Source organism: Heterodontus francisci, chromosome 8 (assembly GCF_036365525.1).
Source record: "Heterodontus francisci isolate sHetFra1 chromosome 8, sHetFra1.hap1, whole genome shotgun sequence".
Classification (NCBI taxonomy): Eukaryota; Metazoa; Chordata; class Chondrichthyes; order Heterodontiformes; family Heterodontidae; genus Heterodontus; species Heterodontus francisci.
Window position 1 is genome coordinate 10,151,268 of NC_090378.1, and position 15,230 is coordinate 10,166,497.

At 44.0% G+C, this 15,230-nt stretch overlaps 1 protein-coding gene across 1 annotated transcript in view; it reads right to left on the reverse strand.

Moving 5' to 3' along the window:
• The window catches only part of LOC137373173 (di-N-acetylchitobiase-like), a 48,206-nt gene that overhangs the window by 17,758 nt on the left and 15,218 nt on the right, over positions 1-15,230 (reverse strand). Inside the window, exon 3 of the mRNA XM_068038030.1 lies at positions 14,311-14,507. Coding sequence (XP_067894131.1) covers positions 14,311-14,507 — 197 coding nt within the window. The remainder of the gene's footprint in view (positions 1-14,310; positions 14,508-15,230) is intronic.

The following is a 15,230-nucleotide window of genomic DNA, read 5'->3' on the forward strand; positions in this document are numbered from 1 at the left end:
CAGATATGTAGGCAAATCTCAGAGAGGTGTAAAAATAATAGGGTAATAATAGTAGGGGATTTCAACTTCCCCAATATCAACTGGGAAAGTTTTCGTGCGAAAGGTTCAAAGGGGGCATGATTCTTAAAATGCATACAAGAGAGCTTTTTGAGCCGGTACGTAGAAAGTCCTACGAGAGAAGGGGCAGTACTGCACCTAATCCGAGGGAATGAAGCTAGACAAGTGGTAGAAGTGTCAGTGGGGGAGCATTTCAGGGATAGTGACCATAACTCTGTTAGATTTCAGGCAGTTATGGAAAAGGACAAAGAGGGACCAGAAATAAAGGTACTGAATTGGGGAAAGGCTGATTTCAATATGATAAAACAGGATCTGGCCAAAGTGGAGTGGGAGCAGCTACTTGTAGGACAGTCTACAACAGACCAGTGGGAGTCATTCAAAGAGGAAATAGTGAGATTTCAGAGTCAACATGTACCCGTTAAGGTGAAGGGTCGGGCCAAAAACTCCAGGGAACCCAGATGTCAAGGGATATGGAGGATTGGATCAGGAAAAAGAAGGGGACTTATGGCAGATTCTGAGTGCTGAAAACAGCAGAGGCACTAGAGGAGTATAGAAAGTGTAGGGGGGTAATTAAAAAAGTAATTAGGAGAGCGAAGAGGGGGCATGAAAAAACACTGGTGGGCAAGATAAAGGAAAATCCTAAGGCATTTTATAAGTACATTAAGGGCAAAAGGATAACAAGGGAAAGAGTAGGGCCCATTAGAGACCAAAGTGGCAATGTGTGTGTGGAGCCAGAGGACATAGGTGAGGTTTTAAATGATTACTTTTCAACTGTGTTCACTATGGAGAAGGACGATGTAGGTGTAGAGATCAGGGAGGGGGATTGTGACCTACTTCAATATATTTGCATTGAAAGGGAGGAAGTATTAGCTGTTTTGGCGGGCTTAAAAGTGAATAAATCCCCTGACTCAGATGAGCTGTGTGCCAGGATATTATGTGAGGCAAGGGAGGAGATAACAGGGGCTCAGACACAAATTTTCAAATCCTCTCTCGGCACAGGAGAGGTACCAGAGGACTTGAGGAGTGTGAATGTGGTACCAGTAGTCAAGAAGGGTAGCAGGGATAAACCAGATAATTATAGGCCAGTGAGTCGAACTTCAGTGGTAGGGAAACTATTGGAAAAAGTTCTGAGGGACAGAATTAATCTCCACTTGGAGAGGCAGGGATTAATCAGGGATAGTCGGCATGGCTTTGTCAGGGGGAGATCGTGTCTAAATAACTTGATTTGAATTTTTTGAGGCGGTGACTGGATGTGCAGATGAGGGTAAAGCTGTTGATGTAGTCTACATGGACTTCAGTCAGGCTTTTGATAAGGTCACGCATGGTTACGAAGGTAAGAGCCCATGGGATCCAGGGCAATTTGGCAAATTGGATCCAAAATTGGCTTGGTGGCAGGAGGCAGACAGTGATGGGTCAAGGGATTGGTGCTGGGACCCTTCCTGTTTGTCGTGTACGTTCATGATTTAGACGTGAATATAGGAGGTATGATCAGTAAGTTCGCAGATGACACGAAAATTGGTGGTTTCGTAAATAGTGAGGAGGAAAGCCTTTTATTACAGGACGATTATAGATGGGCTGGTAAGATGGGCAGAGCAGTGGCAAATGGAATTTAATCCTGAGAAATGTGAGGTGATGCATTTTGGGAGACCAAACAAAGCAAGGGAATATACAATGGGTGGTAGGAGCCCAGGATGTACAGAGGGTCAGAGGGACTTTGGTGTACTTGTCACTGAAGGCAGCAGCACAGGTGGATAAGGTGGTTAAGAAGGCATATGGGATACTTGCCTTTATTATCCGAGGCATAGAATATAAGAGCAGGGAGGTTATGAGGGAGCTGTATAAAATGCTAGTTAGACCGCAGCTGGAGTACAGTGTACCTTTCTGGGCACCACACTATAGGAAGGATGTGATTGCCCTGGAGAGGGTGCAGAGGAGATTCACCAGGATGTTGCCTGGGCTGGACCATTTCAGCTATGAAGAGAGACTGAAAAGGCTAGGGTTGTTTTTCTTAGAACAGAGAAGGCTGAGGGGGGACATGATTGAGGTATACAAAATTATGAGGGGCATTCATAGGTTAGATAGGAAGAAACTTCTTCCCTTAGCGGAGGGGGTCAATAACCAGGGGGCATAGATTTAAAGGAAGGGGTAGGAGGTTTAGAGGGGATTTGAGGAAATTGTTTTCACTCAGAGGGTGGTTGGAATCTGGAATACACTGTCTGAAGAGGTAGGAACCCTCACAACATTGAAGAAGTATTTAGATGAGCACTTGAAATGCCATAGCATACAAGGCTACGGGCCAAGTGCTGGAAAATGGGATTAGAATAGTTGGGTGCTTTCATTATATTAAAGTAGCTAAAGTAAGTGTGCGACCCTTAGAGGGTGAGACTGGGGAATTAATAACGGGGAACAGGGAAATGGCAGACAATTTAATCCAATATTTTGTATTGGTCTTCACGGTGGAGGACACTATAAACATCCCAACACTCATAGACGGGCAAGGTGTAAATGGGAGGGAGGAACTTGTAACAATCTCTATCATGAGAGAAAAGCTGCTGGAAAAACTGATGTGACTAAAGGCAGACAAGTCTCCAGGACCTGATGGCCTGCACCCAAGGGTTTTAAAAGAAGTGGCTGCGGAGATAGTGCAGGCATTGGCCATAATATACCAAAAGTCACTGGATTCCGGTACGGTACCAGCGGATTGGAAAACCATGAATGCAACGCCCCTTTTCAAGAAAGAAGAAAAGACCAGTTAGCTTAACATCAGTCATTGGGAAAATGCTCGAGTCCATTATTAAAGAAGAAATAGCAGGACATTTAGAAAAACACAATGCAATCAAACAGAGTCAACATGGTTTTATGAAAGGGAAATCATGTTTGACAAATTTGTTAGAGTTCTTTGAGTAAATAACAAGTAGAGTGGATAAAGGGGAAACAGTAGATGTAGTGCATTTGGATTTTCAGAAGATGTTTGATAAGGTGCCACATGAAAGTTTATTGCACAAAATAGGAGCTCAGGGTATTGAGGGTAATGTGTTGGCATGGATTGAGGACTGGCTAACACACAGTAGGCACGGGTTCGGGATCAATCAGTCTTTTTCAGGTTGGAAAGCCGTAACTAGTGGGGTGCCACAAGGATCGGTCCTGAGGCCTCAACTATTTACTATCTATATTAATGACTTGGAGGAAGGGACAGAGTGTAGTGTATCCAAATTTGCTGACGATACAAAAATAGGTGGGAAGGCATGTTGTGATGAGGACACAAAGAATCTGCAAAGGGATATAGATAGGTTAAGTGAGTGGGCAAAAACTTGGCAGATGGTGTTCAATGTGGGAAAGTGTGAGGTCATCCACTTTGGTAGGAAGAATAAAAAGGCAGATTATTATTTAGATGGAGAAAGACTACAAAATACTGCAGTACAGAGGGATCTGGGTGTTCTTGTACATGAAACACAAAAGGCGAGCAATTAATTGGGAAGGTAAATGGAATTTTCAACTTTATTGCGAGGGGGTTAAAGTTTATAAATAGGGAAGTCTTGTTACAACTGTGCAGGGTGCTAGTGAGGCCACACCTAGAGTACTGCGTACAATTTTGGTCCCCGTATTTAAGGAAGGATATACTAGCATTAGAGTCAGTTCAGAAAAGGTTCATTAGGTTGATTCCTGGGATGAAGGGATTGTCTTGTCAAGAATGGCTAAACAGGTTAGGCATTTATTCATTGGAGTTTAGAAGAATGAGAGGTGATCTTATCGAAACATATAAGATTTTAAGAGGGCTTGACAGGGCAGATGTTGAGAAGATGTTTCCTCTAGTGGGGGAATCTCGAATTAGGGGACATAGTTACAGAATAAGGGGGCACACATTTAAAACTGAGATGCGAAGGAATTTCCTCTGTCAGGGGATGGTGAATCTCTGGAATTCTCTGCCTCAGAGAGTTGTGGAGCATAGGCCACTAAATGTATAGATTTTTGAAATCTCGGGGAGTCGAGGGTTAGGCAGAGCAGGCCCGAAAGAGGAGTTGAGGCCTAGGACAGATCAGCCATGATCTTATTGAATGGCGGGGCAGGCTTGAGGGGCTGTATGGCCTACTCCTGCTCCTATTTCTTATGTTCTTATGTTCCTCACTATCTACAACACCAACAATTTTCATGTCATCTTTGAACTTACTGATCATGCCTCCTATATTCATGTCTAAATCATTAACGTACAGTACAAACAGCAAGGGCCCCAGCACTGATCCCTGCAGTACACCACTGGTCACAGGCTTCCACTCACAAAAACAACCCTTGACCATCCCCCTCTGCCTCCTGCCACTAAGCCAATTTCGTATCCAATTTGCCAAATTGCCCTGGATCCCTTGGGCTCTTATCTTCTTGACCAATCTCCCATGATCTTCAAGTCCATGGAGACTTCATCATCTGCAATACCCTCATCTTAGTCGCCCACCTAGTCACCTCCTCGAAAAATTCAATCAGATAATGACTTCCTTTTAATGTTGCCAAGTGCAACATAAATGAGAGGTGTGAAGTCCATTTGGTTGAAGATCTCAAACAGGGTCATTAACGGCTAACAAGGATATACAGTGCAGAGCTCACAATTTACAGAACCTGTTTCCAGGTGTTACAGTTGCAGAGTGATTCAGGCTTGTAGTCACATGACAACTGGTACTTCGCTCATTAGCATACTAAGATCGCAACAGGACATCACTCTTAAAGGCAATAATACAACATCCCCTTACTTTCCAAAGATAAGTCTCGTATGTTAAAAGTAAAAATACATAAAACTAGATAACATCAAAACTATTTACACATGGATAGAGATTATGGAATTTACACATGCATAAGTTTAAGAGTCCACTTATCGTTTCGGAGTTGTATCGGAAAATTTGCATCTAAGCTGTTGCTGTTTTTTCTGAAGTTTCTCTCTTTCTACGTTCAGTTTCTGTTGCTCTGCCTTCAGCCTGCTAATATACTCGGTTGCTTTTCTGAGGACGACCACCTTTGAGGACTTGTCATTCTTGGAAAGCACTGGCACCTTATCACGAGGAACCACCAGACAATACTTCAACTCATTCCTCCTCTGCCTCTTCAGGACATTGCGTGTCCTTCGCCCCTCCTCATCCTCTGTGTCTGAAGGTTTTGTGCTCAAGGTTGAGGACATGTTGGGGGAGGAGTACTTGGCCTCATGACAGTACCTGTCCGTTCTGACTTGTTGTGGTGATGGTGGTCCTCTAGATAGCAGAAGTGAAGGCTTGGCATAGTTGTGCTGTTGCTGGATTTCCAGACTGCACCATTTAGATGGTGGCAGCTGTGTGTTTTTGAAGACCATGTTGCAGAAGTAATGTCGAAGCAACACAGTGAAGGTCAGAATCGTGGTGATTCACTTCAGTGCAGAGATCACGGAGATGAGCCAGTCCACAGATCGTGAGAAACCAGTAAAAGAAATTGGGACAACACGAGCGGTCTGCTTCAAAGCAGAGGCAATACAGTGAGAAGTACCCTCGAAGATCAGTGCTTGAAAAAACAGTGAGTAACTGACTCGGAAGATAACCGGATCGGTGGTCAGTCACAATATTAAGTCGGTTCAGCATGGGGCTACAGAAGCCGGTTTGGAATTGGGCTGAACATTTGCAAAGCCATTGGTGCGTTATGGTGTGTTTCATGGTGAAATCAGCTTCATGGGTGGGACCAAAGAAAAAGCGTGAGGTACAGGCTACAGTGGCACAGACCTACAGTGATACAGAGCCTGGGCTGGGCATGATGAAGGCACAAGCAGCAGGCACAGCAGTTCTGCAGTACTGTTTAGTATTTCCATCGAAGGAAACCCAACCCGCAGTAAAACAGAAGGATCTGTGAGAAACAAAGAGCATTGGATGCAAAACTATTAAATTTCCCGTCATGAACTGGAAGGCCACAGATTTCCTATCCGAGTTAAAGCTTTTTCAACAGAGAATGGAACAGCGCTTTATGGGGACGCGGTTGCGTAGTGGTATTGTCACTGGACGAGTAACCCAGAGACTCTGGGCATTGCCCTTGGGACATGGGTTCAAATCCCACCGTGGCAGAAGGTGGAATTTGAATTAAATTAATAAATATGGAATTAAAAGCTGGTCTAATGATGGCCATGAAACCATTGTCGATTGTTGTAAAAAAAACCCATCTGGTTCACTAATGTCCTTTAGGGAAGGAAATCTGCAGTCCTTACCTGGTCTGGTCGACATGTGATTCCAGACTCACAGCAATGTGATTGACTCTGAAATGCCCTCTGAAATGGCCTAGCAAGCCACTCAGTTGTATGAAACCGCTACAAGGTCAATAAGGAATGAAACCGGATGGACCACCGGCATGACCTAGGCACCGGAAACAACAACGGCAAACCAAGTCCGATTGACCCTGCTAAGTCCTCCTTACTAACAACTGGGGGCTTGTGCCAAAGTTGGGAGAGCTGACCCACAGACTGGTCAAGTAACGGCCTGACTTAGTCTTACTCACGGAATCATACCTTACAAACAATGTCCCAGACACAGCCATTGCCATCCCCTGGTGTCCTCTCCCACTGGCAGGACAGACCCAGCAGAGGTTGTGGGACAGTGGTATACATTTGTGAGGGAGTTGCCCTGGGAGTCCTTGACATGGACTCTGGACCCCATGAAGTCTCATGGCATCAGGTCAAACATGGGCAAGGAAACCTGCTGATTTCTACCTACTGTTCCCGCTCAGCTGATGAATCAGTACTCCTCCATGTTGAACAACACTTGGAGGAAGCACTGAGAGTGGCAAGTGTGCAGAATCTACTCTGGGTGGGGCACTTCAATGTCCATCACCAAGAGTGGTTGAGTAACACCATTACTGGCCGAGTCCTAAAGGACATAGCTGCTAGCCTGGGTCTGCGGCAGGTCGTGAGGCAATCAACAGGAGGGAAAAACATACTTGAACTAGTCCTCACCAATCTGCTTGTCGCAGATGCATCTGTCCATGACAGTATTGGTAGGAGGGACCAGCATGCAGTCCTTGTGGAGACAAGGTTCTGTCTTCACATTGAGGATAGCATTCAACGTGTTGTGTGGCACTACCACCATGCTAAATGGGATAGATTTCGAACAGATCTATGAGACATCCATGAGACGCTGTGGGGCATCAGCAGCAGCAGAATTGTACTCAACCACAATCTATAACCACGTGGCCCAGCATATCCCCCATTCTACCATTGCCATCAAGCCAGGAGACCAACCCTGGTTCAATGAAAAGTGCAGGAGGGCATTTCAGGAGCAGCACCAGACATATCTAACTATGAGGTGTCAACCTGGTGATGCTGCAACCCAGGACTACTTATATGTCAAACAGCGTAAGCAGCACGCGATAGACAGAACTAAGCAATCCCACAGCCAACAGATCAAATCTAAGCTCTGCAGTCCTGCCACATCTAGTCGTGAATGGTGGTGGACAATTAAACAACCAAATGGAGGAAGTGGCTCCACAAATATCCCCATCCTCAATGATGGGGGAGCCCAGCACATCAATGCAAAAGATAAGACTGAAGCATTTGCACCCATCTTCAGCTAAAAGTTCCGAGTGGATGATCCATCTCAGCCTCCTCCTGAATTCTCCAGCATCACAGATGCCAGTCTTCAGCCAATTCCATTCACTCCACGTGACATCAAGAAATGACTGAAGGCACTGAATACTGCAAAGTCTATGGACCCTGACAACATTCCAGCAATAGCACTGAAGACCTGTGCTCCAGAAGTTGCCGCGCCCCTAGCCAAGCTGTTCCAGTACAGCTACAACACTAGCATCTTCCTGGCAATGTGGAAAATTGCACAGGTATGTCCTGGACACAAAAAGCAGGACAAATCCAACCAGGCCTAATACTGCCCCATCAGTCAACTCTCGATCATCAGTCAAGAGATAGAAGGTGTCGTCGACAGTACTATCAGTGGCACTTGTTTAGCAATAACCTGCTCAGTGACCCTCAGTTTGGGTGCCGCCAGGACCATTCAGCTCCTGACCTCACAGCCTTGGTTCAAACATGGATAAAAGAGTTGACCTCAAAAGGTGAGGTGAGAGTGACTGCCCTTGACATCAAGGTGGCATTTGACTGAGTATGGCATCAAGGAACTCTAGCAAAACTGGAATCAATGGGAATTAGGGGGAAAACTCTCCGCTATTTAGAGTCATACCTAGCGCAAAGGAAGATGGTTGTGGTTGTTGGAGGTCAATCATCTGAGCTCCAGGACATCACTGCAGGAGTTCTTCAGGGTCATATCCTTGGCCATACATCTTCAGCTGCTTCATCAATGACCTTCCTTCAATTATAAGGTCAGAAGTGGGGAAGTTCGCTGGTGATTGCACCAAGTTCAGCACCATTTGCGACTCCTCAAATACTGAAGCAATCCATGTAGAAATGAAGCAAAACCTGGACAATATCCAGTCTTGGTTGATGTGCTTTGTTCTGGGGACAAATAGAGGATCTGATTGGCTGTTTTGGTAAGTGGTAAAATTTATTGATATGTTGCGTACTGTGGAGAAGTGGGGCTGAATTAACAGTGCACTCCTCCCTCAGTCGTAACATTCTAATTGGGGGCACTTGGAGGGATTAAGCCCAACACTGACAACATTCACTTGTAAGTGGAGTAATAATTTATTTTATTCATTTGTGGGATTTGGGTATCGCTGGCAAGACCAGCATTTATTGCCCATCCCTAACTACCCTTGAACAGAGTGGCTTGCGAGGCCATTTCAGAGGGCATTTAAGAGTCAACCAGATTGCTGTCAGTCTGGAGTCACATGTAGGCCAGACCAGGTAAGGACGGCAGATTTCCTTCCCTAAGGACATTAGTAATTGAAAAGGGAAAGTAAAAGAACCAGCTTACTTTTTTAATAGGGTATAGTCTACACCACTGGAATGTCTAGCAGTTGCTGAAGCTTTTCTGGAAAAGGAGGCGGCATCCCTCAATGACTTGCGAAATTTAACTAAGGTTAAACTAAAGCATTTGGCAGCAAAGTTGGGGTTAGAATTGAAATCGGGTGCTAAAAAAGCAGACATAATTGAAATAATAGTTCAACGTTTGGAACTGGAAGGAGAAGGCAAATCAGAGGGTAGTGCAGTTGAATTAGTTAAAATTTGGTTACAGATGAGGCAGTTGAACTTGACAAGGAAAAAGAAAATCTTAAGCTTCAACAGAGAAAAGCAAAAGAAATAGAATCGTAAAGACTTGAACTTGAATTTCAAAGAGAAAGTGAAAAAGAAGAAAGGGAATTTGAATTTAAAAAGATGAAACTTAAACAAAGGGGTGATCTTGACTCCGGTGAAAGTTCAAGTGGGGAAAACTCCGTCTGCACTCCAGGATCCAGTGGAGGGCTTTTTAAGTTTGTGCAAGCCCTCCCTAAGTTTGAGGAAAGGGACAGAGAGGTGCAAGTACATAGTTCTCTGAAAGTGGCAACACAGGTAGACAGGGAGGTGAAGAAGGCAAATGGCATGCTTGCCTTCATCGGCCGAGGCATTGAGTACAAGAGTTGGGACGTCATGTTACAGTTGTACATAACGTTGGTTAGGCCGCATTTGGAGTACTGTGTGCAGTTCTGGTCGCCGCACTACACAAAAGATGTGATTAAGCTAGAGAGGGTGCAGAAAAGATTGACAAGGATGTTGCCTGGTTTGGAGGGCTTGAGTTATAAAGAGAGTTTGAATAGGCTGGATCTGTTTTCCCTGGAGCGAAGGAGGCTGAGAGGGGACATGATAGAGGTATATAAAATTATGAGAGGCATAGATCGGCCAGATAGCCAGAGTCTGTTTCCCATGGTAGGGGTGACTAAAACTAGAGGGCATAGATTTAAGGTGAGAGGGAGGAGGTTTAAAGGGGATCAAAGGGGTACATTTTTCACACAAAGAATAGTGGGTATCTGGAATGAGCTGCCTGAGGAGGTGGTGGAGGCAGGAACAGTAGCGACATTTAAGAGGCGTCTGGACATGTACTTGAATGAGCAAGGCATAGAGGGATATGGAATTAACGCAGGCAGGTGGGATTAGGAGAGATAGGCATTCTGGCTGGCATGGAAGTGGTGGGCCGAAGGGCCTGTGTCTATGCTGTACAAATCTATGACTAGAGGCATTTTTCATTTATTTTGAAAAGATAGCCAAACAAATTAAATGGCCAAAGAAAAGCTGAACACTGCTAATGCAAAGCAGGTTGAGGGGCAGAGCTCATGAAGGTTATGCCATGCTTTCTGAGGAGGCTGCTGCAAATTATGATATGGCAAAAAAGGCTATTATCGGTGTGTATGAGTTTTTCCCTAAAGCTTACCGACAGAAGTTTTGGAACCTCCAAAGATTGGCTGAGCAGACTTATATAGAGTTTGAGAGGGTAAAACAAATTAATTTTGTTCATTGGATATGGGCACTAAAGATGGAAGCCAGGTACGAGGACCTTAGAGAACTAACTCTCCTGGAAGAATTGAAAAATCCACTCCCTCCAGTAGTGAGAACTCATGTAGAGAACCAAAGGATTTCAAGGTCCAGACAGGCAGCAGAAATTGCTGATGATTTTGTGCTTTTGTATAAGCCCAGACCCTTTGCCTTCCACCCCCACAAACACGAGAAGGATAGAAGGTGGGAGAGTGAAAGGAAGGCACATAGCTGGGGACAGGAAGGGACAGGTGGGAATGTCCCAGGATCCCCTCCTACAGCCAGAAAGGAAGAAGGAAGATGCTGAGGGTGGAACTGAGATCTGCAAGCTGAAGTGTTATCATTGTCACAAGGGGGGACATCGTCCTTCAGAATGCTGGAGGTTGCGAGGTAAACACATGGGACTTGTGGGAGTACACAAAATCAATGCAGAGAAAGGGGCTCTGACTGAGATACAGCAGATTGGGCTATAGCTTTGACAGCAGCTGTAAAGCAAATACAAAAACCAATGTGTGTGTAGGGGTTGAGAATAAGATACCCGAAAGATATAGGGAATTCTTGTCGAAAGGAAAAGTAACTCCTTTTCCTTCAAGTGAGGCAGGCAAAGCTATAGTTATACTTAGGGATACAGGAGCAACCCAAACTCCTTTTGCTGGGGAAAGGGGTATAACATTTCCACCGGAGAGCAAACTAAATGCTGAAGTTTTAGTGAATGGTATTGGCGGGGAGTATATACCCGTACCTTTGTATTGAGTACACCTAGAGTATGACCTAATGTATGGGACGGTAACTGTAGGAGTTGTCCATAGTTTGCCGGTAGATGGAATTGACCTACTCCGAGGGAATGATTTGGCTCGAGCAAAAGTATTAGTTTCTCCCGTAGTCACAAAGAAACAATTACAGGAAAAGGTTCCAGGAATTTTTCTGTCGTGTATAGTAACCCGAGCAATGGCTAAACAAGTTCCATTGTCGGAAGCAAGATTGGCAGCACGAACAGATAGCCGAATAACTGAAACTTTCTTTGGGGATTCAGATAATCCAAATGAAATGTTTAATAAATCGTCTCTGATCACAGTTCAACAAGCTAATCCAGAGTTAAATAAAGTGGCACGATGAGCTCTGACAGAAACTGAGGAAAAAGGAATTCTAGAAGGCTATTATATTAAAGATGGGGTTCTGATGAGGAAATGGAGACCGTCTTACAGACCTGCAGGTGAAGTGTGGACGGTTATTCGACAGATTGTCGTACTGCCTAAGTATCGCTGGGAATTATTAAGGTTAGCACATGAAAGTTCTGCAGCAGGACATATACACGCAGACCACCCGCAGACACAGGAGCTTTAGAAAGGTATCATCAGACTCTGAAAACAATGATTGGGGCATACTGTCATGAATATCCCCATCATTGGGATAAATGGCTAGACTTTCTTTTATTTGCCACTAATGAGTCTACAGGTTTTAGTCCTTTTGAATTAGTCCACAGACATAAGAGGTCCTCTAAAACTAAAGAAAGAGTTTAGAACAGTAGGATGAATCCTCTGTACTGGATATTAATCCATGTTTGGGGAACGACTCACGAGAGCTTGCAATGTGGCTCAGGAACATCTTAAAGCATCCCAAACCACTATGATAAAATAGGCAGACAAGCATGCAAAAACCCGAAGATTTCAACCAGCGGATGTCGTGTTAGTATTATTACCTTTACAGGGTGAACCATTAAAAGCACTGTTCAGTGGTTGGTATAAAGTGGGCAAAAGAATTGGTAAGGTAAATTATTTGATTGACACCCCAGATTGCCAAAAAAAGTCGACTGTCATATCAATATGTTAAAACAATATCATCACCAGGAGGATGAAAGCAAGCACCAGTATCTCAGCCAATAGTAACAGATAAGAATGAGAGGATGAGGCAGAAGGAGGCATTGATAATTCTCAAACTGAACCTCCTACTACCTGATTAGCTAATACTGAATTGCAAAGAAGATTGGACACTATACTTTCATATTTAGATGTAGGACAATGAGAAGACCTAATCAGGCTACTCACGGCATTTAAAAGAGTCTGTAGGGATAAGCCAAGATGTACAACCTTAGCCACACATGACGTAGGGGAATCTGTTCCTATAAAACAGCTTCCTTCCGCTTACTTCTAGACAAACAGGCCCAAGTAAAAGCAGAAATCCAATGCATGCTGGAAAAAAAAACCTAACTGAATCCAGTCAAAGTAGCTGGGACTCACCAAGAGTATTAATGCCTAAACCTGACAGTTCAACCAGACTTTGCATAGACTACAGAAAAGTTAATGCAGTAACAAGGGCAGACTGCTACCCAATTCCTCACTTGGAAGACTGCATTGACAGAGCGGGCAGTGCTACGTTTCTTACAAAGGTAGATTTGTTAAAGGGATACTGGCAAGTTCCTTTTACATGCCAAACTAAAGAAATATCAGCTTTTGGCATACCAGACAGTCTTTACCAGTGCCGAGTGATGTCATTCGGGCTAAAAAATGCCCCAGCAACCTTTCAGAGATTAATGAATCAAGTGGCAGCCAGTGTTCCTAACTGTGTTATTTATCTTGATGATGTGCTGGGATACAGTAACACTTACAGCTCGAAACTGCTTAAAAAATCAAACTGATTCCTGACAACGCTGGGCCCCACTGATGTCATCAGGCTGCGCCATGGTGCGCACATGCGCAGACGGTCTCCTGCTCTCTGCGCATGCGCTGCGTTCCGGCTTGCCAGGACTGGTTAGCGCATGCACTGAAGACGACTTAAACAGCTGAGTTAATAATAAACCTTGCCAAAAGCGAGTTTGCAAAAGTGAGAGTGAATCTACCATGGGCATGTAGTAGGGCAAGGACAAGTGTTGCCAAGAACTGTGAAAGTACAAGCCCTGATGGAGTTCCCTACCCCTAAGACTAAGTGAGAAATCATGAGATTTTTCGGGATGTGTGGTCCTACAGAAAGTTTGTAACAAATTTCAGCACTGTAACTGTTCTACTAACAGATTTGCTGCAGAAAAAGAAAACCAAGGTATTGTGGTCAGGGAGTGCCAAGTACCTTTTGAAAAGCCGAAGGCCATTTTGACTGATGAACGAGTGTTGGCTGCTCCAAATTTTACTAAGCCCTTCAACTTAGCGATTGATGCTAGTGACCTGAGGATCAGTACAGTCCTGTTACAAGATGACAAATCTGCATAGAAAGACCAGTGGGATTCTTTTCCAAAAAGCTCTATCAACACCAAAAAAGGTATTTTACCATGGAAAAAGAAATATTAGGTCCAGTATTGGCTCTTAAACATTTTGAAGTCTATGTCTGCCATGAATACAGAGAAGACTGCTTGAGTTTGTGGTGGAGGCAGATTCAATCAGGGCCTTCAAAAGAGAATTGGATATTTATCTGAAGAGAAAAAAATTTGCAGAGCTGCAGGGAAAAGGCAGAGGAGTGGGACTAAGTGAATTGCTGTTCCACAGAGCTGGCGCAGACACGACCGGTTGTATGGCCTCCTTCTGTGCTGTAAGCATTCTATGATTCTAAGTGGATAGCTCTTTCAAAGAGCAGACACGATGGGTGAAATGGCCTCCTCTGTGCTGTATCATTGTCCTACTTAGTTTGAACTATGCCATCACTGGAAACTGGGCCTCAATTCACTTGTATAATTCTGGACTGCAAGTGTTGATTCAACATAAAAGGTCTAATCTCAGCGATGGTACAAGTAGCCTTGTAACAAGATGATGCTCTGATGAACAGTAGCTGGAAATCACCATTTCAAGTTATTTATACAAAAAAAATCCATGTTCCTTCATAATTAAGTAGAGACTACATAGTCCCATTTTAAACCCATTTACCTGAGATCCATGTCTTTCAAGGTGGAAGGTTGTTGTGGTTTGCCTGAGCAGCTGAGTTAGTTCATGACCACTTGAAATAGTTTCCATTAAATCCAAATTAATTCCATCCATAAAATGGAGCTTTATGAAACGCAGTTGACTGTTTATCCAATCATGTTGTTTTGCACTGTCTATCAGGTGGTTTTTTTCTATAGATTCTGGTGAAGTGTAAAGAAACAACAAGTAAAGTTTATACAGCTTGGTTCACAGAACAGACAGTCCCAAGACACTTTACAAACAGAACTGCCAACATCAAGTCGAAAGTCAGAGAAGAAGATTTTACTAGAACTTGCATTTATATAGTGCCTTTCAGAGCCTAAGGATGCCCTTACATGCTTCATAACCAATTACTTAATTATTTTTGAAGTGTAATCACTGTTGTTTTCTAAGTGGATTTTGTAGCTAATTTGTGCCCAGCAAGGTTCCACAAATAGGAAATTAGATAATGGACCAGTTTGGTATTTTGGTGGTGTTGGGTGAGGGATGAATGTTACCCAGGACACCACAAGAACTCCTTGCTCTTCTTCACATTGTGCCCACGTGGTCTTCTACACCCACCTGAATAGGCTGGTGGAACATTTGTTTAATATCTCATCTGAAACACAGCACTTTCACCAGTGCAGCACTCCCTCAGTACTGCCCTTATGTGTCAATTGCTGGAGTAAATCCAAAACCTTCTAACCCAGAGGGGAGGGAGATGGAGAGATAGAGAGAGAGCGTGTTCCCACTGAGTCAAGCTGACATGATGGAAGTGACCAAAAGCACAGTCAAACAGATCAGCTTCAAGGCAGATTGAGAAGATAAGAGAAATAGAAAAGCAACAAAGGTAGAAGATTCTAGATTCTCGTTTTCAATTCAGTAACAGCTGAAGAATCTGCCAT